At 31.0% G+C, this 23,802-nt stretch overlaps 2 protein-coding genes across 2 annotated transcripts in view; one reads left to right on the top strand and one right to left on the bottom strand.

Annotated features, from left to right (window-relative positions):
- The window catches only part of LOC145741982 (cadherin-23-like), a 37,113-nt gene that overhangs the window by 5,722 nt on the left and 7,589 nt on the right, over positions 1 to 23,802 (bottom strand). The window contains exons 20-32 of the mRNA XM_082559700.1: positions 6,256 to 6,454; positions 5,675 to 5,817; positions 5,129 to 5,237; positions 4,903 to 5,015; positions 4,433 to 4,529; positions 3,697 to 3,860; positions 3,111 to 3,260; positions 2,388 to 2,519; positions 1,967 to 2,132; positions 1,240 to 1,454; positions 722 to 895; positions 344 to 448; positions 21 to 138 (exon numbers count right to left, since the gene is read on the bottom strand). Of these exons, the coding sequence (XP_082415826.1) occupies positions 21 to 138; positions 344 to 448; positions 722 to 895; positions 1,240 to 1,454; positions 1,967 to 2,132; positions 2,388 to 2,519; positions 3,111 to 3,260; positions 3,697 to 3,860; positions 4,433 to 4,529; positions 4,903 to 5,015; positions 5,129 to 5,237; positions 5,675 to 5,817; positions 6,256 to 6,454 (1,885 nt within the window). The remainder of the gene's footprint in view (positions 1 to 20; positions 139 to 343; positions 449 to 721; positions 896 to 1,239; positions 1,455 to 1,966; positions 2,133 to 2,387; positions 2,520 to 3,110; positions 3,261 to 3,696; positions 3,861 to 4,432; positions 4,530 to 4,902; positions 5,016 to 5,128; positions 5,238 to 5,674; positions 5,818 to 6,255; positions 6,455 to 23,802) is intronic.
- On the top strand, positions 14,006 to 23,691 carry LOC145763723 (uncharacterized). Its single transcript, XM_082575233.1, has 10 exons — positions 14,006 to 14,095; positions 14,254 to 16,463; positions 16,545 to 16,658; positions 18,387 to 20,777; positions 21,020 to 21,183; positions 21,364 to 21,457; positions 21,891 to 22,147; positions 22,349 to 22,424; positions 22,680 to 22,786; positions 23,102 to 23,691. Exons 1-10 carry the CDS (start codon positions 14,006 to 14,008, stop codon positions 23,377 to 23,379), a joined length of 5,781 nt encoding a protein of 1,926 aa, XP_082431359.1. The 3' UTR covers positions 23,380 to 23,691.

Raw genomic sequence — 23,802 nt, 5'->3', positions numbered from 1 at the left:
GATTTCTTAAAATTACTTACCAACAATGTAGTAGTAATTGATCGAGTTTTCTTCTGTATCCTTATCTGAAGCTTCATTTACTTTCCCAACTACTAATGGCACTTCATTTCCCTCATCAACTGCCAAGTTTTCCATATTCTAAAAAAAAAATATTTTTAATTTTATAAAATTACCAAACTTTAAGATATTATTTGTTTTCTTGTGTATATTTATCCTTGATGGGTTAAGGTCATTCTTATAGCCTTAAAATTTGTTACCCTGACCAAGTCTTAAGTTACTATAGACAACTTAAAATATTATTAGGGATGCTAATATAAATTTTTGAAATCAACAAACAACTTACGTTAATATATTCTGGATTGCTATCATCAACATCTGTGATATGAATTGTCAAACTTTCTTGGTTCTCTAACACTGGGGAGCCCTCATCTTTAATTGAAACTTGAACCTTAAAAATAATAAGTTTAAAAATATAAACAATTTATAAAAAACAGAAACATCTAATAATTTAAAAAAATAAAACATAAAAAATATTTTTAGAAAAATTATATACCTTTAATTTAAACTAAACTTAAAATTTAATAGTTTTTTATTAAAGAGCAAAATGTAAAGTTTATTAATTTTTCTTAACACAATATAATCAAGGTTTTAAAGTCAGCTGTTTTACATCAAAAATAAAATAATTTTAAACTTTTGAGATTATTTTTTACATAATAGTTACCAAAATTGATTTAAGACTTTCATAATCTAGTTCTGTTTGAGTTGTAATAAATCCATCCAAATCGATGCTAAAGTAATCGAAACCTTCAGTCAGTTCATAGTTGATATTTGCATTTGGCCCAGTATCATTATCTCTGGTTTCCACTTTGAAGACAACAGTACCAGCTTTTGAATGCTAAATTATTTTTTTCAAAAATTGATGATTTAGTTGTATATAAAAATCTTTGGTAATTCTGTTTTAAAATTTAGAAATGTTTAAAAAAATTAAATTGATTTGTCTTTTTTAGCAACATTATGTTATTTAATTATTTTATAAAAACAAATGGGTCTTAAAATAATAAAAATAATATACATTTTTAAATACCCTTTACAAGAATGTTGTTTTAGTATTCTATCCATTTATGCAATAACTTGTAGTGGTTAGAACACTTGGCTTTACAACATAAGGTCATAGGTTCAAATCCCATTGCTTTTAAAAATATATTTTTATTTCTAAATTACTCAATAAACTACACTAACCTCTGCAACACTAACAGTTTCATTTGTTGGCAAGTTTAAAAACTCAGGGTTGTTGTTATTGGTATCCTCCACTGCAATTTCCAACAAACAGTTAGATGAAAACGGTGGTTCCCCCCTATCGGTAGCACTTATATTGAGGACAAACTCTGTTTCCTCGTTTAGGAGAGATGACGCGAGAAACACTTCACCTGTTAAGTTGTTGATCCTGAAATGACCTGCAACAATTTTTATTATCAATTATGTTTTTTTTTTTTTAAATCTCTGTTAAGGTAGAAAAAATTAAATGTAAGTCGATTTTAAGCAGAGCTTTCAAAAAGTTTTCTGTTTGACAGTAAGTTTGTTTCTGATTTTTATTCTAATAATATCGTCTAATATAACTGAAGAAACATTTGCCCTCAAATCACAATTTCAAAACAACATTTTACTGAAATTTAGATTGAGTTTTTCAGAAATTAAAGGCAATCATGCAAAAAGGTAAGAGTTAGCTAAAGTTAACAGAAAATGACTCATTGTTTAAAAAATGGCATTTTTGTTTAAATGGTTTTCAATCTGAAATTTTATTCCCATTCTGACAACCTATCCAAAATCACTATGACTAAAATATAGTATTACACCTTAAAATTGCTCTTGGTCGGGTTGCTATATTGCTAGTAATTGGCTCAGCAATATTATTTGTGATTTACACATTGATGTCGATAAAGTAGGACAATAACAAACATAAACTCACCATCTTCATTTCCATTTATGATCCCATAAAATATTTCTCCATTAATTCCACTATCAGTATCTTCTGCTTGCACTCTATCAGTAACAAGATCATCCACTTTAGCATCTTCCCTTATTGATACTGTATATATTTTGGCAGTAAACTCTGGTGCTTCATCATTGACATCCTATAATATATAATGTTAAAATTTATCCTCAATTTGATATATTGAATAAAATGTGCATTGCATAAAAAAAACTACAATTAGGTAGAGAATTAAACAGGTCATAACACAATTCCCTTATCATAAAAACAATTATTAGGTAGAACAAGTTTTTTACTATCTTTGACAAATGTTATTAGTCACAAATTTTTATTTTAAACAAACTTTTTTATTTAACTTTTTTTTTAAAACAAACAAGCACAAAATTAAAATGCCCACCTCTAGAAATATGTCAACTGTTGCAGTTTCACTAAAGCTGTTTCCAGAGCCTCCATTATCACGTGCTTCAACTGTTAACCTGTAACTTGGTATGAATTCTCGGTCTAATGCACTTCTTACTGATATTTCACCCTATAAATTAAATTTAAACAAAAGTAAAGTTTCTTTAAAGTTTGAAATAAATACCGGCAGTGTGGTGTAGTGGTTAAAACACTTGCTACACCACACATGAGGTCGTGGGTTCAATCCCCACTGCCCTCTTGCTGTAGCGCTATTGAATTAGGCGCTCTAAACAGTATGAACTCCTGCTGAGCCAGCACTTAATCAGCAGCATAATTATCGGGCAATCATAATCTATAATATCCCAAAATGCTAAAGACAACTCGAGACTGGGTGCAAGTCACTGATGTTACTCTACGTTTAGGTTGCACATTCGCCCTTACCACATCGAGGATAAATATATATACAAAAAATTATATATATATATATATATTAAAAATGTACAACAAAAGTTTATTTAAATTAACACCACTGTTCAAAACATACAACTAAAAGGTTAAATAAATTAAGAAAATACATTTATTAAATAACTTTGTCTAAAAAGTTGTTTAAAACATTATAGAGATAAGAACTTCTAAGGATCTCATTTTAAAAGTTAAGTTTTAAAATAATTTTTAATGTTTTACTTAAAACATTTACATAAAACATATCATGAATACATACCGTTGTTTCATTAATATCAAAATGTCCATATTCATCGCCGTTTGTGATGTAATAACGAATTGATTCATTTGTATCATTGTCATAAGCTTTAACTTGTATGACCACAAATCCTATCTTACTATCTTCTGATATTGATTGATTATATTGACTCTGAAATTTAATAAAAATAAATAAAACATGTATATATAAGCTAATATATATATTTTTTTGTATATATCTTTGTATATATCCTCGATGTGGGAAAGTCGAATGCGCGACTTAAACATAGAGTAACAACTGTTACTCCGACCCAGTCTTGAGTTGCCTGTAGCAGTTTGCGATATTGTAGATTATAATTGCCCTGTAATTATGCTGCTGATTAATGCTGACTCAGCAGGAGTTCATACAGTTTATAGCACTCGAGGGCGCTACAGCATGAGATCAGTGGGGACTGAACCCACAACCTCATGTGTGGTGTAACAAGTGTTCTTACCACTACACCACACTGCCGGTTTACTACACTACACTAAGTTAATATTATAAATTTCGTCGATTTAAATTTAATGTTTAAAAATACATAAAAAAGTCAAATGTTAAAAATATATACCTGTGAAAACTCGGGTGTATTGTCGTTAATATCAATAATTCGAATGTAAATTGTTGTGCTGTTATCAAGTGGGGGGTTTCCGTTATCTGTTGCTATGACGGTGATATTCAACCAATCACCTTGCTCCTCCCGATCAATGTGATCTGCCTTGGAGGTCAATCGACCTGTTAATATATTAAAAACATTTTTTTATTAATTATTTAAAAAAAACTTAAACTTTTGCAGTTTTACATTTTTGTTGTAAAATATTTAAATAAAAAAAAAACATAAAAAATTAACCTAATGAAAAAAAATGTTATTAAACTTTGCATCAATAATAAAACCATATTGTTTGCATTAAATATAAGAAAACTTAAGTTTTAAAAGAAAGAAAAAGAATTATTTATATATATATATTTTTTTTTGTATATGTCTTTATCCTCGATGTGGGAAAAACGAATGCGCGACTTAAACATAGAGTAACATAAGTTACTCCGACCCAGTCTCGAGTTGCCTGTGGCAGTTTAGGATATTATAGAGACTATAATTGCCCGGTAATTATGCTGCTGATTAAGTGCTGGCTCAGCAGGAGTTTATACCGTTTATACCGCCTTACTCAAGGGCGCTACAGCATGAGATCAGTGGGGATTGAACCCACGACCTCAAATGTGGTGTAGCAAGTGTTCTTACCACTACACCACGCTGCCAAATATATATATATACAAGTTTTTTTAACTTTTTTTAACACAAAACTTACCGGTAACATTGTTAATTTCCACCCATTCCCTTCCATCTGGTCCAACTGAGAAAACAATTTCCCCGTTGGGCCCTGAGTCTGCATCTGTCGCTGTTACCTTTAAATTATAGAAAAAAATTAAAACAGCAACTTCCTAGACAAAACTAAAATAAAATAGAGTAAAAACCAGCAGCATGGTGTAGTGGTTAGAATACTTGGTTTATCTACGTTAGGTTATTAGTTTGATTCCCACTGCTTTAACATGTAGTATCTTTACGTAAAAGACACCATATTTAAAATTTAACAAGTAAAACAGAAATCTATTAAACAAAAAGTAGAATAAGTAGAATGACCACTGACCAACCAACCCAATATCTTAGATTTATTATTTCTAAAGAAACTATTTGTAAAAAAAAAAAAAAAAGAGAATTTAATTTCATAAACACTACATTATCTAAAAGACTTAAAAGAAACAACTTTAAAGTGCCTACCTCTCCAATGTATGAGCCAGCATTTTCTTCTTCTTTTACTGTAAACTCATCTTGCAAGTTAGTAAATTGGGGATAATTATCATTGTCATCAATTATAGATATTTCAATCCAACCTTAAAAAACACCAATAAAAATGTAAATAATTTTATTACACAAGCATAAAAATAACTGGTATTGGATCAGAAAAAAAGGCCTTTATTACACATTAAACTTTGATGGTTTTTACCTGTAACTTCCTGTGATGTTTCTCCATTAAGATCAGTGACCGAAATTTGTAAACTGATAAACTCCACTGACTCTCTGTCTAACTCATTGTTTACCTTCAGGTACCCGGTCTAAGATAAAAAATTTCAAATTAGAAAATTAACTGGCAGCTCGGCGAAGTGGTCAAAACCTTTGGCTTCACAACATTAAGTTTTGCTTTCATTCTCTACCATTCTGAAGCTGTAGTTTCATTTAAGGCGCTGTAACAGGTATAAACTCCTGCTGAGCCAGCACTTAATCAGCAGCTTAAATAATTGATTATTTAGAAAACTATATTATCCTAAACTGTCAAAGTCAACTTGAGACTTTGTCGGTAAACTAATGTTATTCTATGTTTAGGTCGTAAAGTTAACTTTCCTACATCAAGAATAAAATTTTTAAAAAAATCAATTTTGAATTATAAAATGATACAGAAATTGAAATTATAAAAAAGACAAAAAAATTACTTTTTTATTTATTATTAATTTGGCAAGGTTAGCGTTAGATCAATCTACTCATAATACTTCACCTGGTCAACATTATCTATTGTAAACCAACCAGAACAAATATCTGCTTGTGGGCGATTACTCTCATCAAAACACTGATAATTTGTGATGTTGTAGAAAAGGTCAGAATTCATATCAGAATCAGTAGCAATTATGATTCGAACAACTATAAAAATGTCATCAAAAATTAATTCTTGAATAAATGGTTGAAACATACACAAATATTGATATATGTTCTTAAATAAATTGAAGTATTACAGTCAGCACCAATTTTTTTAGCAGTATAAATATATAAAAAGTAAACCATATTGTTTATTTAAATATAATTCAGCATATTAACCAGTTTTATTAATAACAATGTTTTTAACCTTAATAAACGACCGGCAGCGTGGTGTAGTGGTAAGAACACTTGCTACACCACACATGGGGTCGTGGGTTCAATCCCCACTGACCACTGAATCAGTAGTATAATTATCGGGCGTTTATAATTTATAATATCCCAAACTGCAACAGGCAACTCGAGACTATGTTTAACTCGCGCATTTGACTTTACCACATCGAAGATAAAGATATATACAAAAAAAACACAAAACTAATTTTGTACCTTCACCATCAGTTGCAGTTTCATTAACATCCAGTGCTTCTAATGTTGTAGAATTAAAAACAGGATTCTTGTTGTTTTTATCTGTAATTGTCACAAAGATTGTTGCTGTACCAGTTAACCTATTACTTCCTTCATCTATTGCTAATACTTCAACTGCATATTCATTAATTTCATCACGATCAAGGTTAACATCATTGACCTTTAAAAAACAAATTTTAAACTGATTTAAAAAGTTTAAATAAAACAAAACTGATTTAAATTTGCATTTAAATAAAAGGCTAAACACAGTAACCAGATTTTATTTATTAAAATTATCTAAGATAAAAATTGGCGAAGTGTGTAAAATAATAGGTAAAAATAATAATGATTTTTTATGTGTTTTAAATAAGTTAATAAACATCCTAAAGACAAATTAAAGTCAAAATTTAATTACAAATATTTACATTTTAGAGGCTAAAAAAAATTTAGAGGCTAAAAAAAAAAAAAAAAAAAAAAAAGTGAATTTGTAAATGATTTAAACAAAGAAATGTGTATTTATAGCTCAAACATATACACAATAAATTAAAATGTAATTTGAGAAGCTTTATTTCCTTTTTAGATAACATCAACAATAACCAAGCCCTAAACTGCATTTTATTGTGGTTTCACAAAATTTTTAAATAAAGACAAACTATAAATTTATTCGTAAAACTAATAATTAAAAGAAGATATAACTAGATTTAAATTATGTTTTACAAATACGTTTTTTTTGTAAAGATTTATGGCAAGAAATCTTGTTGGATTAGGCAAAGAATCTAGGTTTAAATAAAAAAATGGATAATAATAATAAACTTTACAGAACTCAAGGGTCCATAAACCCAACTGGAAGAATACAACAGGTATAAGTAATTAAAAATTCAACCAGCAAAGATATGTGATAACTCCTAACACATAGATTAAATTTTTAACTATTTCTTGAACATTACATTGAGATAACTTGAGTTAAATGTTGACATTTATTCAGATAAAAGATATTGGTGAAGCCCAACTTAATGATGAAGAAATATCGGTAAATGTATCTGAGCACCAGAGCAAGATTGAAATATTTCAAAGTTTGTTTGGCCAAGATGAAGAAAATCAGGATAACCAAAACCAAAACGGTTTGTACAAAGACAAAAAATATTTTAAATAAGTCAAGTTATTTATATTATCAGCAAACTTATGGTTGAATGCATTTTACCAAGCTTAAAATTAAACCCTTGTTTTCTTATTTTACCAAAGCTGCCGATTCTACACAAGACAGTATAGAAGTTGCAGCAGCCACTTCTCATTATGCTACTTTACCAACTGATATAACAAAACCTGAAGTAGCTATAGTTGTTACCATGCCCAAACCAAGCGAGGTATCTTATAAAAAAATATTTTGATTTGTAAAAACGTGTTTCTAAAAATATTTTAACAACTTGTAGGAAAATAAAACTATTGAAAACAGTGAAACATCAACCGAAAATTACGAAAGTGCACAAGAAGATATTCAAGAAAATAAAACAGAAGATCAACAACAAGATGTAATTATTGAAGATAAAACCAAACAAGAAAGTGAAGAACAACAAAATATTGAAGATAAAGGTGCTAACAAAAATCAAGACGATAAACAACAAGAAAACGACAATCCCCAGCAAGAAGTTAATCAACAAAATGATGACAATCAACAACAAGATGTTGATCAACAAGAAGATGACATTCTACAACAAGATGTTGATCAACAAGAAGATGACATTCAACAACGAAAAGACAACAATCAACAGCAAAAGGTTGAGCAACAGAATGTTGATATTCAACAGCAACAAGATGTTCAACAAGAAGGTGATGACATTCAACAAGGTAATGAAGATGATAAAACACTAGATCACGAATATCAGATACCAGATCAACCATTCAATCCTGTCATTATTGTAGCATCTAACACACAATATGCTGATGATAACTTAGAGAATGAAGGTACCCACACAAAATACCTAAAATTACTAAAAAAAACAACATAATTATTGTTATAATATCATATTTTTTTACATACTTTCAGATTTGATAGATCTTGTTGATTACTCAAAGGATAATCAGGTATGTCATAGGCTTAAAAATTATTGAATATTTAAACAGAAAAATTAACAAGAAAATATATTTTTAGGACAAAGAAGTTGAAGGTTTAAATGAATTAATGGAAGACAGTGAAAGAACAGAAAAAGAAATTGCTACAAAGGCTAGTAGAGAGGCTGCTTATTCTTATGCAACACCAACATCTGAAAGTGGAGGTATAAAAATATCATATTAAGCCAACTTAATATTGTATATTTATAAAGTGAAAATTAACACCAACGATTAAAAATAATATATTAATTACCAATACTTCAAATATTATACCACCTATGTATTTTGCATTAAACAAAACAGCAATAAAAAGTCAATACAAGATAGAGAAATACAACGAAAATGGAGAAAAATCTGTTGTTATGATAACTGTAACTGCACAAGAAGAATGTGATGACGAACAAATAAAAGTAAAAACCTAAACCATCAGAATATAATTTCAATTTATAATATGATCAAAATCTTTGTTGATAAAAATAAACAAGAAATTTTTTAACTTTTTCTTTTATAAAATGTTTTTTTCTGTGCATTATAATTAATTCATATAGACTTAAGTTTTTTCTTAATAAAAGGCTATAGTTTTGGATGCTGCACAAGAATTTGATGAAAAGAAAAAACTAAATGTTAAACAGAATGAAGCAATGGCTATTTTGGATCAGGTAATACTGATTAAAATAAAGTTTACACATTAATACTTTTATCAATAATGTATAACTTCTAATATTTATCAAAAAAGAACCAATATTTTAATGTGTGATTTTCTTAAACCCTGTAAAAATAATTATAGAATATTGAAGAATTTAATCAAACGCCCGCTTTGGTGCCAGGAAAGAAGCAAGGTGCTCTTTGGAAACTAAAGAAAACCTTTTCACCAAAAGCTAAAAAGACATTTTCTGCATTTCACACAGGTAAAATATGTTTCCATGTCTTGTCAAAAAAACAACAAAACTTTTAAATTTTTGTTTAGATGACAACACAAAAGAAGAATCTGAAAAGGTGGCAATCAAAAAACAGGTAAATTTGCAAAAGTTGAAACATATAACAAAGAGAATATTTAAAAAAAAAACTTTTAAATAATCTTATTAAAAATAATTTTTCACCAGACAATGTCGCCTAAAAAGAAGATAATAAAGGCATTGACATGCAGAGACAGCAGTACAAAAGAAGTCAATGTAAGTGGTATATTGAATGCTAAACAATATTATATGCAAAGACCACAAGACACTACAGTACAAAAGAAAGTCAATAAAACTTTTTAGTTGCTGCCCAAATAGCAAAAATGTAAGAGTATTTTTTTTTGGTTGAAATAATTACTTTTTTGGTTTAAACTAGAAAAAGGTTACAAAACCTGATGGTAATTTCCACAATGCCAGAATGCATACAGCCTACTATCAGGACGATGATGTTTACACTTGGTCTTATGGTGGGTATGAGAAGATTATTGAGATAAGAGAAAACAGGGAAAAAACTTCAGTTCCTTACATTTCTGTGCAAAGTATTCTTGATGGTGGAAAGATATACACTGCTGATAGACTAGGGGCTTGTATAAGAATTTATACTGACAAGGGAAATTATATGTAAGTTAAATAACTGGTTGTTAATTTCATAATTTTTAAACTTTCAACAAGTTAGAATTGGGTTTTCTAGAAGTTAACAAGTTATTTGCTTTCGAATGAGTAACCCATTACATATTTAAAAGCTTTGGTTATTTATGTTTTTAGACATACAATTTCTTGCGAAGCCCAACCTCTTGGCATAACAACTTATCAGCAAAATGATTTGCTTTGCGCATTTCCAAGAGCAAAGAAAATTGCAGTCATTAACATTGAAAGTAAATAAAAAGTTGTGAAATATACAACATAACAGTTCAAATGAAAGTTTTTATTTAAATCCAGTGTAATACTTGTTTACAGACAAAACTCAAAGAGAGACATTTGGACAACGGGTTCTAAAAAGACCAAGATATTTAGCCAAGAACCCAGCTCAACAATCTTTAGTTGCTATTTCCGATGTACCAGGGCTTAATCAATGTGCGGTCAAGATATTTGATTTGAGAAACCGTGAGTGATTTTTTAAATAAACAATTAACCTTTTTTTATATCCTTATTCTCAATGTTGAAAAGGAAACTTCACAGCCTAAACATATGGTTACATTTGTTACCCTAGCAATGTCTTGATTGACTTTTGCCATTTTGAATAATACTGATTATTAAGAGCTTACTTAAAAGAGCTATGGCCTTAAGCAGTCAAAATTGAACTGAGAATCTCATGCTGTTAAGCCAAGTGTTCTGACTATTATTACTTGGCTTATTTATCGATAAACTTTTTAAATTTCTTTAAATTATTTCCCAGGTAGTTTGGTTCAAACTTTTCTGAAAGGAGAAGGCACCGCATGTGGCTGGACTGAATTTATTACTTTTGGAGATGAGAATACTTTGTATATTTCGGACTCTTGGCACAATCAGATACTAATCTGTGATGTGAGAAATCCTGATAAAATTTTGCACAAATTTGGAGAGCCAGGTAGATATAGGCTAAAACTGTTTAAAGTTCCAACAAAACTATTTAAAGTTAAATTAGGCAGTTTTTTATGTAACAAAAATATGTATGTGGTCTATAATCCAGATTCTTTAAAAAAATATATACAAAAACTAATAAATAATTTACTTGAATTTGTATGCCAAAAAGCACCATCTTACTGACAATAAAACATTATCTACTAAGCCTTGCTCACACTGACCTAAATTTTAATAAAATGTTGTTTTCAAAAAAAAGTAAAAAATAAATACTAAAAATGCAAAAAAAGATACCCACAACCAACAAAACCTATATTTAAATGTACATAGGCGACAACCAAGGTGAACTATCAAACCCATGTGGTATTGCTTATATGAGTGGTGGGCTATTATACCCAGAACCTTCTCTACTAGTAGCTGATTGGTACAATGATAGAGTAGGAGCTTACAATCCAATAACAAGAGATTTTCAACATTACTTGATGGCAAATCGCATTGGCGCACCATCTCCAGTTTGTTGTCCTTACAATATTCAGGTTACTATGCTTTTACTTTATGTGACAATAAAAGGATTTTTAATCATTAAGAGTTTTAATTGCCTGATAATTAGACTGCTGATTTATTTTTGGCTTAGCAAAAGTTTATACCCTTTATAGCGCATTTATCAAGTGTGCTACTACATAAAAGCTATGGGGATCAAACCCAGGACTTCATGAAGTGAAACTAAATGTTTTAACTAATACACCACGCTACCAGTTTATACTTACAAACTGTAATTAAAAATACGTTAAGATATATGTATAAATTTATAAGTTTTTAAATATAATTTTATATATATAAAGTTTGGGGAAAATGGCAAGGTATATGTGAGTGAGTCAACAACTAATTATGTCAAAGTTTTTGCACGACAAACTACTGGTAAAAAAACAGAAGAAAAACAAAAAGATTAAACCAACGAAAATATACTTTATGATATGCAAATCAAACTACTATAAAACACTATTTATAACTGCTCATTTATATAATTAGTTAATTGCTTTATGTTTACTGCAAAAATCAAAAAAATGTATAAATGTTATTTTTATTTCACTTGTATCACTTTTATCATATTGCTTACGTTATCAAAACTCTTTCATCTTTTTATCAGTTAACAAACAATACATCAAAGAAAGTTGTTTTAACAATATTCACAAATATTTAGTTTTATAAATTCCCTAAAATTTGTAAATAAAATACAACCTGGTTGGTTATCTAATACAAGAAAAACTTGCTGAGCTTTTGACAAAATTTGAAGCTTCATTGCGCTTTGAAATTTTTGTTTATATTTACAATAAAGGAATTGTATTAATTAAATATATGCTGCTTGTATATTTTAAATTAAAAAAATCTTTTTAAGGTAGTTTTCGAATTGATTGTAGAAAAAAATGTTGACTTATAAGGTAATTTTGTTGTTTTTTTGTGTCGTAACAATGCGATATTTTGTTCACATCCCGTTTCTAATTATGACATCACAAACCAACAACAATCAAACGCGTATTTCCGTGGGTAAGCAAAGAATGAGAAAATTAAATCTCACGAAAGGAGAAACAATTCAAAACTCAAATTTTTTACAATAAACCAACGATTTCTTCAACGATAAATAAATATATAACATCTAATACTTTTTATTACAAAATGCAAATCGCGTATTAATAGAACTTGGAAGTTATACGACTACAGGGTATCTACTACGAAGAAAGGGCGGGGCTTGGCTACGGTAGAGTAAAGTTATTATGACGTAACACAAGTACATAAGAGGCCGAAACAAAATCGAGAATACATTTGAGTTTTATGATCTATACAACGAGTCAGTAAAGTTTATATGGTGCAGTGAGCAAACAAAAGTGACCGGTCTCTAGTTGGTTAGGACAAGAATGCAATTAAACAAACAGTGGATAAGAGGAGTTTATGTAGTTAACACACTCTTTGCTCAAGAGTTAATGCCTACATGTTGCAATGCACATAATAATAATGGATTCGTAACGAAAGAGAATGTATTTGAAAAACTAGTTTAGACATAGAAAAGATGCTGTTTTTTTTAAACTGAGTGCTAGTATTTTCGGACAACTTTCAGTTTACGGTTCCTAAAAAAACTTGAACCGTAAAGTAATAAGAATAATAAGCATTTATTTTCGCGATTGTAAAACACTAACAATCTGTAATTGGACATATAGTGATGATAAAGTTAAAATTTCGTTTATCTAGCGTTAGAGTATTAAATATATATTTAAAAAAAAAAAAATAAAAGTAATAAGAACTTTGGCGATGATCGTAAAGGCAAAATGTTGATGACCCTAACCTACCTTAAGCGGTCAAATGGGTCTCTAAATTAAAATATCACATATTAGTTAAGGAAAAAACAAGTGCAAATTTGCAGAGAATTGTCATAATTTGACGATTTCCTCAATAAATTTGATGCGAATATCCTGAGTAACACGTAAGCAGCAAAACACAAGTAACATTTACCGCGTTTTAATGACATTTTATGCGTGCCACATTTAGTTAAATTTACCGAGAAAGGTTAATATAAGTTTGGTTCCAATAAGCTTTATTTTAGTATTTTGTATTCTAAACGCTAATTAAAAAATACAGTTACAAATTTGAGATATAAAAAAATTATTCTAATTAGTTATAAAAAAGTTTTGTGTAAATAAAGTTAAAAAAATAATTTTTTTTAGGTTTTCAGCATTTTTTGTGACGTAATAATGTTATAACAACAGAGCGTTCGATTTTCAACCGAAATCTCGAATATTGCATTGTTTACCAACACGCGTAAAAACGCTGTATTATGACGTCACATTTCACGCCCAAAACCCAAAACATCAAACGCCGACGATTAACAATAACAAAATATTTATTAAAATTAAATTTTTTCTTAAAAATGCAACTTTAATTTTTTAATTTAATTTATTAACTTAAAACGGATTGGCATCTAATAAGGTTTAAAATCTAACTTTTAAATGTTACAAAAACGTTTTCTTATTAGAAAGGTTAATAAAAAGTTTAGATATCCGGTTTATTGATAAATATAATGTGAATATTACTAATATTTATTTAAAATTTTAAAAATGTCGGCATCAAAGAAAGGACTTAGCAATTTGTTGCGAAAATTTGAAGGTTTAAAACTAGAAGGAAAAGAAAGGAAAGAAGATATTAAAGTAATTTGACAAATAAATATCTTTATTAGTAACTATATGTGTCTAAATTACAATTAAAAACATAGTTTTAGCTAAACTGTACATTTGCTGACTTTAATATTTGTATTTAAAATATTAAATATATGGTTTTTGTTTTATATTCTTTTTGATTTTTTTAGAATGATCAAAACTTGTTGGAAAATTTGGAAATTCGTCGAAAATCAAGCGGACTGGGAAGCCCCAAACACGAGAAAACAAATAACGAAATATTAAACGCGTTTGCCCGAAATCTTAACTCGTCAGAAGAAGTTAAAGGAAACATTAATGACGTCATAAAAACACAACTGTCACCGAAACGCGTCGCGTTTTCGGAAACAGTTAAGGATAAACAACCTCAAGGAAATATGTTCCAAAAACGCCCCCTGTCGACGGGATCAGAATTAAATGTTATTCTCAAAATAAATGACTTAAACGAATCTTCACACTCATCCAGACTTAGCCCAACGCCATCGCCGCGTTCCAGCACGAACCTTAGTGAAAATATACCGATCCCTGCGCCAAGGCGAAGAAAAAGAGCAATTATACAAATAACTGAGCCACCTAAAAGAGCAGCAAACCAAACAAGCAATACGCTGTTCGACCAACTTAATTTAAAAGCCAATGAAAGCAATGATTTAAATACATCTGAAGGTACTATACATGCTCAGGAAAAATCACTGATTAAACCTGTAAATAAAAGTGATATTAACAAGAAAGTTAAACCTAATAATCAAGAAGAAAAGAGCCTAAACCCTGTCAATCAAAAAAGACAAGAGAAGGGCCTATCTGCCAATCAAAAGACTAAAAAGGTGGAGCCTAAACCCGCCAATCAAAGTAAAGCAGAAGTTGAACGTAAAATTTTTAATCAGATACCCCCAGCAGTAAAACCCAAACCTGTCAACCAAAAAACTGCAAAGGTGGAGCCAAAACTTGTCAATCAAGGCAAAGAAGAGGTGGAGTCAAAACCTGTCAATCAAGGCAGAGAAGAGGTGGAGCCTGAACCTGTTAAGCAAAATAAAGCAGAGGCAAAAATAAAACATGATAATCAGATTTCCCCAGTAGTAAAGCTTAAACCTGTCAATCAAAAAATTGCAGAGGTGGAGCCAAAATCTGTCAATAAAACAACAACAGAGGCAAATTTAAAACAAAATAAAGTAAATGATAAAAGTAAAAAAAGTGAAGAAATTAAAATGATAAGTCAACCAAGAGAAAATCATACCAATAAGCCTGTAGTTCGACAAAAATCATTAAAAGCAACTAAAATAAACATCAACAAAAGGCCAGATGTAGAAAATATACCTGAAACAAAGTCAGATGACAACGATAAAACACAAAACATAATTTCAATCAATCCTGTCACTCAATCTTCAATAAAAATAACAAAATTACCAAACTTTCATCCAGAAAACACTGCAAAGAAAGAAGAAACCAAAATTATTGACACCCAACCACAAGATGGTGCTAGAGAGCAAATCGTGAAAATTAAAGACCAACAAAAGAATGTTAAACTAAATTTAAAAGAAGAAAATTTACAAGAAGAACAAAATAGGCAAAACAAGGAAAAAATAAAGATCACGAAAGAAGAAGAAGAGAGACAAAAGGCAATTGATGAAGAGCAAAAATACGTCCAGATCATAGAGGAAGAGGAGCGATTAAATAAAACAAAAGAGCGATCTCGTTCCATTCACTTAGAAGTCCAAGGCGCGTTCGTGGTTAACGAAAGCACGATGACGTCACAAGAATCCAAGATGGCGGCTGTCAGAAATATGATGACGTCACCAAAGAGAGCGTTGAATAGCGTGAAGCGAAGCATGTCGGTGCGGAAACAAAGAAAATCAGCGCCAAATTTTGATGAAGGTTTCGATGAAAAGGAATTCAATGAAATGAGGAAAAGGACTTCTTCCCAAAACAACAAAACCCTTAAACATTTCTCGCCTGGCAAGAAACTCAACAGCGTTAAAAGATCAATGTCTCTTAAAATGAGAGGTCTGCGACCGAAAAGCACCGAACTCAAGGAGAATAAACTCGCCAAGGTTTTCCAGAAACCAGTGACGTCGGGATCGACAGGTAGTTTTCATGTTGATGACGTCAGCGGTGTGTTGCTGAATCTTAACACGCGTAGGCGTCGAAATAGGGAAGGTGGATCCGCTGGAAATTCACCGGGATTGGAGCGACGAAACCCCGCCGAGACAAAGTTATCGTCCCGATCTTTTAAACTACCCAAGAACAAACCCAAGAGAAGTTATGCATCTGGATCGAGGACACTTGGTACTAAAGAATTCGAAGAAATGAAAACAGATTGGAGACCTAAGTTCGGAATTTTAAAAGGAGGAAACGGTAGAGCTTTAAGGTAAAGATTTTATATTTTATTACTGTGTTTTGTGCCTTTATTGATATAGTAAAGCTAATGACGTCACAAATTACGTCATAGAAAACCAAGAAGGTCAGCTGACGTAGGTGATTGGGACAAAGTGAGCGACTTCGGAGGAATGGATGTTGATTTTAGAAGGACAAAGTCGACAAACGATCAACTTTTAAACAACGAGTAAGTTATATTTAACCAACGTTTAAGTGAGAAAACAATACAGCATAGTTATAAGTGGTAAAAATCTATATCAAAAACAAAAACTTAAATTTAAACGACACCTGAATTTTAGGTCACACTTTTGTGTTAGTAAAAATGTTTTTTAAGTACAAAATCAGTAACAAAAAAAACACGAAACTTTGTTATATTACTGGCGTCAGAGAGCCAAGGTAATAAAATGATTATATAACGTATATTAATGTGCATAGTTTACATCATAAAAAAGCATACTTTTGTGTAAAACTAAACTAAAACTTTGCTGTGGGTGGAAATCGAACCCAAAACATTGAGGTCAAAAGGGATTGGCTGGCAGTCAAACAAATTGTATTTCAATACCTCCTTTTTTTCTAAACCAAAGCGTGCGAAAAACAGAAAGTAAATAATATTGGTTCGTATATCTTAAGAGCTTTTAAAATATGTAAACACCCTTTGAAGTATTTACCACAAATATAAGGTTGAAATGAGGCGTATTCCCATAACACACAAAGACTTTGTTACAAAAATAATACGAGGTACATTTAAGTCATTTAGACCAGATACAAATGCTGTCACAGTAACTTAAAAGGACACTGGTTATAAAAGAAGGTTAGAGAAAAAATGCTTAAAAAATTTGGTTTTAAAGAAAAAAATTGCGGGTAATTTAACCATAAAAATCGCTTACATATTTTTAAATAAAATGTTAAATACCACAAAGTACTTGAAATTTAGTTGAAGCACTAAATTCAATATACCACGTAGCTACATACAACATATGTTCAACACACGGTATATACATAACCAGTTAAGCTAACAAGGTTTTACTAAAACGTTCAAGGGAATTTTGTTTCAGATTTTAAAGGTTTATATCGAAAGTAAGTTAAGAATAATTTTGTTTCATAGAGAAGTTAATAAGGCGTAAAATATTTCTATTTTAAAGTAAGCACAAAGGAAGGCTTGTGGTTTTGAAAATACGAAGATGATTTAAAGTTTAATTTGTCACAGTAGGGTTTGTTTTATATTAGGTAAATTGGCCGTGAAGAAAATTTTATTGGACTTGAAAACTAAATACACAAGTTACACCCTTTAATTACGCACACCGTTTTTTTCGCTTAATAAATAACTTCTGTACAGCATTTAGCTAGTTCAGGGAAAAGGTATGTTATTAGATAAAAGCATAATAATTAAAGACTTTGAGCGTTGTATATTATTTGTATAGTAAGACAGTTAATGTATATCTCAATAACCAGTAATTTAGACAGTTTTTTTTGTATGTATCTTTATCTTCGATGTGGGAAAGTCGAATGCGCGACTTAAACATAGAGTAACAACTGTTACTCCGACCCAGTCTCGAGTTGCCTGTGGCAGTTTGGGATATTATAGGTTATAATTGCCCAATAATTATGCTGCTTGTTAAGTGCTGGCTCAGCAGGAGTTCATACCGTTTATAACGCCTTACTCAAGGACGCTACAGCATGAGATCATTTTATTAGTTTAACTATAGTTAATTGTCCGTCCTGCGGGTTGAATTTCATTTGTCATAATATAGTCGCAACTGCCAACTCTAAAATGACCATAGTAATTTACCATTGCATCAAAAACAGCGGCTTTTTTAAAGGCCTACAAATTTAAATACTACTATTTTATTAAGATGTGACTATATTACTACAAACCAGCGCATAAGGGTTTACATAATTTTTGTTTATTTTTCAGATATAACATCATTGACGACAAAAACCGCGCTACTTCTTGGGACAACAACCTAGATGTCGTGCGTGCAATTGAACAAGAAAACGAATACCAATTTATCGACGAAGTTTTCGCTGATATCATTAAACAAGATAATTCTACGCCGCTAGGTTATGACAGAGCGCAAATAACAAAATTCCGGGCTGAGAACGATCTTGAGAATCAAAAACAAAAAGTTAACCCAGTAATCAAAGAAGAAAAAATACAAGAAATTGATACCTTGGTTACAGCACCTTGTAAAACAAATTTTATAGAAAAAATTCAAGACAAAACTCTTGCTGAAGATACCAAAAATAACGAAACAAATAAATCTTCAGTTCCAGAGAAAAGGGGAAGTACCGGGAGCGATACACTTGAAATTTACGACGAAGTGGCACGTGACGAGGTCCAGGAAGAGTCTAAATCCAACTGTGACGTCACAAATGATATAGAAGAGAAGGGGGTTACTGAAAGCGAGGACATTTACGATCAGGTACCAGATGATGAGAACTGCGAGAAAGAAGTAGTTCCACCTGAGAAGATGGACACAAAATGTGAGCTGAACGTTCCCCAAATACTTATCTCACCACGACCTCCTGATGTTGCGGAAAATATTTTACCAAATGATGTTCAAAAAGATGAAAACTTGATTCAAAGTCCAAAAATCCTTCCTAAAACTTCAAAAAAACAAGAAGAATCGTCGGTAACTGATGTCACGGATGAATACGTCACAATGGCTAGCCAATCTAGTGACGTCAGCAATGACGTAACACCTGATACAAATGTCGTCACAAATAATTCAACATACGTAAGCCAAAAAAGGATAATTTCTCCATTAAAACTACAAATCAAAAATGATAAAAATATGGAGGAAAAGTTTGCGGAAAATGCGGAGGAGACGGAAGAGCGAAGGAGTGCTGGTTTAACCGGGTTGTTCAGTCGATTTTTGACCCCAAAACGGGAAAGAAAATTGGGAAGAAATGATTCAAAGAAGTTGAGAAACCCAAAGGAAATTCGCACACCTTCTCCTAAAACACCGACTTCCAAAAAAGAAGCAAAACAAATAAAAAGAGACAGGAAGAGCAAGAAGAAGACCAAGAAGCAGGAAAACACGCTTCAGCTGCCCGAGTACTCCCCTAGTTGCTCTAAATCCTCGGATTCGAGCTACGAAAGCTCTCCCCAGTTCCAAAAAGTTCTTTTTAGCTCGGTGACAACAAACAGGGGAAGCGAAATTCTTCTTTTCGACGAACAAAATTTGTCGGAAAATTACGTTCGATCTCAACTGGAACAAACCGAACAAATATACGACCAACCACCTAGTGACGTCGCAAATAATGCTAGCGACGTCATGACCGAACAAATTTACGACCAAACGCCTGATGACGTCACGAATGACGATAACAACAACGACTTTCGCAAGTTACTCGATGAAATTAAACAAAAAAACGAAGCGAAGCGCAAATCCAACACCAGTCTGAAAATTTACGACGACAAATACGTGACGTCATCACAAAGAAGAAGCCGCAACTCAAAACTGATGACGTCATATCCGCAAAATGGGGGTGACATCATTATTTACGATATACCGAATGATCCACCGGTAAAAATCAACGAATGGTATCAGGTACCAACATCGATACCAATAGATGACGTAACAACTGAAACCAAAGATGACGTCACACCACGTGATACCGACCTAATAAATGTTTTTGATGACGTCATTTACGATGAAACACCGCAAGATATGGAAAAGAATTCCCCAATAAAAGAAGTTATTGACACGCAAACTAATGACGTCATTGATATCGCAGATACTGACGTCATATATGATGAAACACCAACTGAGATGGACGAAGCTATTTACGACCAAACACCAGATGACCTCGAACCAGAGAGCACCAATCTTAAACCTAACGAACCAGATGACGAACCAATTTATAGTCAACCACCATTGGAAGAAAACAGTCCACCAAATTCACCAATGGTGAGCGCATTAACTGAACTTGTGACGTCATTACGAACGAACTCTCGAAAATCGTCGTCGTCTGTCAGTATTAGCAGCTTCGAAGATAATAGCGACGCAAACGATGAAGTATTTAACTCCTCGTTAAATGCCAGTCTATACAGTTTACCACCTTTGGAACAAACCACTGAACCCTACAACACACTTCATACTGCTCCACCTGGTCCTAGTGCAGTCGAATATGATGACCCTAAGTTGCTAGGCAACCATTTGAGTCCTACGTTTGATAGCCAGGACTACCAGGAGATAGAAAGTGATGATGATTATGTGAATGTTACTGAAGTGAAAGCAGTGGCTGATAAAAAGGAATTGTTAAGAGAGGAAAGGGCGCATAGTGGAGCTACACCAAGAAGGTATATTTTAAACCAGTATAAAATACCTTTTTTAAGAACTACTCTCTACTAAAACAGTATTTGTGATTGGAACAAATGGTTATGTATAGCTTATACATAATTTGGCTAGAGACTTATACTTAAAACAACATCTTAGTAAATAAAGTTCTAAACCTTTACAAAAGATAAATAAAATCACAAAGTTATTATAATCTTAAAAAGACAAACATACATTACATGAAAACAATTAAATATTATTACAGGGCCCCACAGGTTACATTCTTCTCAGCCTATGACACCCTTAACAGGGCACCACCGAGCCCCAGTTTAATAAGGGGGGATTATGCTAAGTACGGTAAAGTGTTAGAAATTGCTCATGGTGAATGTGCATTGAGTGTACCATATGTGGCTGTTAACAGAACACCAGGTATATTTAAAAAGTAATTTTAAACAATCACTTAAATTTTAATAAATCCCATTTTAGCTAAAATTGCATTAACTACACAATTTATAGCCTACACCAATTAATATTTTTACAAATTATAAATTCTAAGTTTAAGAACAAAATTGTTTGACAAATTTTAAAACCAAATATACCCAATTTCAGGCACAGAAGCAGGTCCAGAAACAGCTGGAGAAATTTATGTTTCAGATTGTAATGGAGATTGTATTGATGTTTATGATAACAATGGAAAACACAAGTAAGTAAATAAAAAAGTATTTAATGATTATGTATATATAGTTGGAAATAAGTACTAACATGTTAATATAAATTTACTTAATGCAGTAAAAAAGGGGACCAGGCCCCCAAATTTTTCAGTTTAAAACGAAAAAATTTGCATTATGTAGCCATCAAAATTACATATTTCAACTAAGACTTATTTTAACCAAACTAACCAAAAATTTTACAAGAAAAAATTACCCAACAAAATTAAAACCCTTTAGAATCTATATTTTACCCCAAAAAAACTGTCGGCAGATCACCCAATAATCAATTGTACACAGCAAATATGCGTTTGTAGCCATAAAAATTAAATATTTTTCACTAAAACTTAAAACAAATCAAACAACCTCAATTAATAAAAAAATTTTACCCACTTATGAACCAATATTTTACTCATTAATTGTACACAGATCATCAATAAATATGCCTGGTTATCCACGAGGTATAGCATCTTACACCTCTCGCCATATTTTATGTGCATCTTGCGGCTCAAGCAAAATATTTGTCGTTGACGTGAACAAAGGAAATATTTTGAGAAAAATAGGGAAAAGGGCGGGGCTACGAAACCCGCGATGCGTGACAATGCACCCTGACAACCAATCCTTTATGACATCAGATATTAGACATTTACACAACTGGAGTTTAAAGTTGTTTGATATAAGAACAGGTTTTTTAATTTAGAATAGTAAAGCTAACAAAAAACTTGTTTTAATCATTATCTGTAAGTCCAAATTGACAAAAAAACAATTTTAAAACTAGTTTAATATTATGGGTAACTAAATATCAATTTATTTAAACTAATATGTTAAAATAAACTTTAAAAACCAATTAACATTTAGACAGAAATTGAACCAAATTTACATTTAAGGTGATGTGGCAAACTCAATAACTTCAACAAAAAACCTAGACTTAAAAATAGGATGGCCTGAATTTATAACTTACAGGTATTATTTCTATTTTTTTTCATTTTTATATCCTTGGAGTTAGGAACCTTAAAGCAGTTAGGAACCAAACTCAGAACCTTATAAAGTAAAGCCAAGTGTTTTAAACACTACATCACTTGCCCAGTATATTAAAAGCTTCAGTAACTTGTATTAAAACTATAGTTATAAAGGAGCATATTATTAAAATGACCCATTGATGAACCCAAAGTTTTTCCTATCTAATGTCAAATAAATTAACATTAAAAATTGATTTAGACAAAACAGTGATCACCAATTTTATGTGAGTGACTCAGAAAGTAATTGTTGTTTTGCATATGACGCAAGAAAAAACACAAGACCAACAATGACAATCGGCAAACAAGGTTTGTTACGTCACAAAATTATTTATTTTTAAAAATTTAGTTTAAATATTAACGTTACATAAATACTTATCTTTAAGTAAGCTTTGGTGAAATTTTATTTAATTTACGCAATGTTTGCTAAAATCTAGCTCAAGAGGTTTACCTAAACACTCTAAAATTTAAATTAGCCTTTAAGGTTTTAGTATTCTCCCACTCTCAATTTTGTTTTTGTATATATCAGATCAGATTTTTATTGTTTTTATTAAATTTGCTGATCCTGTACTAAGTTTTAATTAATAATATTTTCAATAAAACCCGACTAATTAATATTAACAGGGACAAACAATGGTGAAATGATAAACCCATGCGGAATCGCTTATCTTTCCGGCGGAAAATTAACCCTTAATTCCGCAGAAGGGTCATTGCTTGTGTCGGATTGGGGAAACAACCGTGTTAGCGCTTATGACGGAACAAACGGAATGTTCCAGTGTCATGTGATCGACAGAAAAGCTGATGGTTTAAGCACGCCTTATGACTTAAAAGTAGACACTACTGGCGCTATTTACCTTAGTGAAAGTGAAACGAGCAATATCAAAGTTTACAAAATTATTTAAAACAAAAAAAATTACTTTTTGCATATTTTTATAAATATATTTTTTCATTAATTAAAATCAAAGTTTGTATAGCTATTTTTGTGCAATAAAAACCTAATTATTTAAAAAAATATGTTTTAGGGATATCATATTGTCAGGGTAAGTTAAAAAATATGTTTGTACTATGTTAAAATTCGCCTTTAACATTTGGTTTAAAATTTTTACTTTCTATTCGTTGCTTAAGTTTCAAAAAGATTTTATTCTCGTTCTACAAATATTTGAAGTGAGGGTGTGTAGTGTTTATTGTATGTCACTGTACCTGTTTCTACGTTATCGCTGGCTTTACTATGCAAAATTCTTTTGTGTTAAGTTTATGTGAAATTATAATGTTAAATGACAATAAAATTCTGCTCTAAAAAATGTTTTGTATGAAAATACATTCAA

The sequence above is a fragment of the Corella eumyota genome, chromosome 1 (assembly GCF_963082875.1).
Source record: "Corella eumyota chromosome 1, kaCorEumy4.1, whole genome shotgun sequence".
NCBI classification, from domain to species: Eukaryota; Metazoa; Chordata; class Ascidiacea; order Phlebobranchia; family Corellidae; genus Corella; species Corella eumyota.
This window is presented reverse-complemented; position numbering and strand designations above follow the sequence as displayed.

Coding starts and splice junctions, on each gene's coding strand:
- LOC145763723 (XM_082575233.1), top strand. CDS start 14,006: ATGTCGGCATCAAAGAAAGGACTTAGCAATTTGTTGCGAAAATTTGAA. Junction 21,184..21,363: donor GGCTGTTAACAGAACACCAG/GTATATTTAAAA, acceptor ACCCAATTTCAG/GCACAGAAGCAGGTCCAGAA. Junction 22,425..22,679: donor CCTGAATTTATAACTTACAG/GTATTATTTCTA, acceptor AAATTGATTTAG/ACAAAACAGTGATCACCAAT.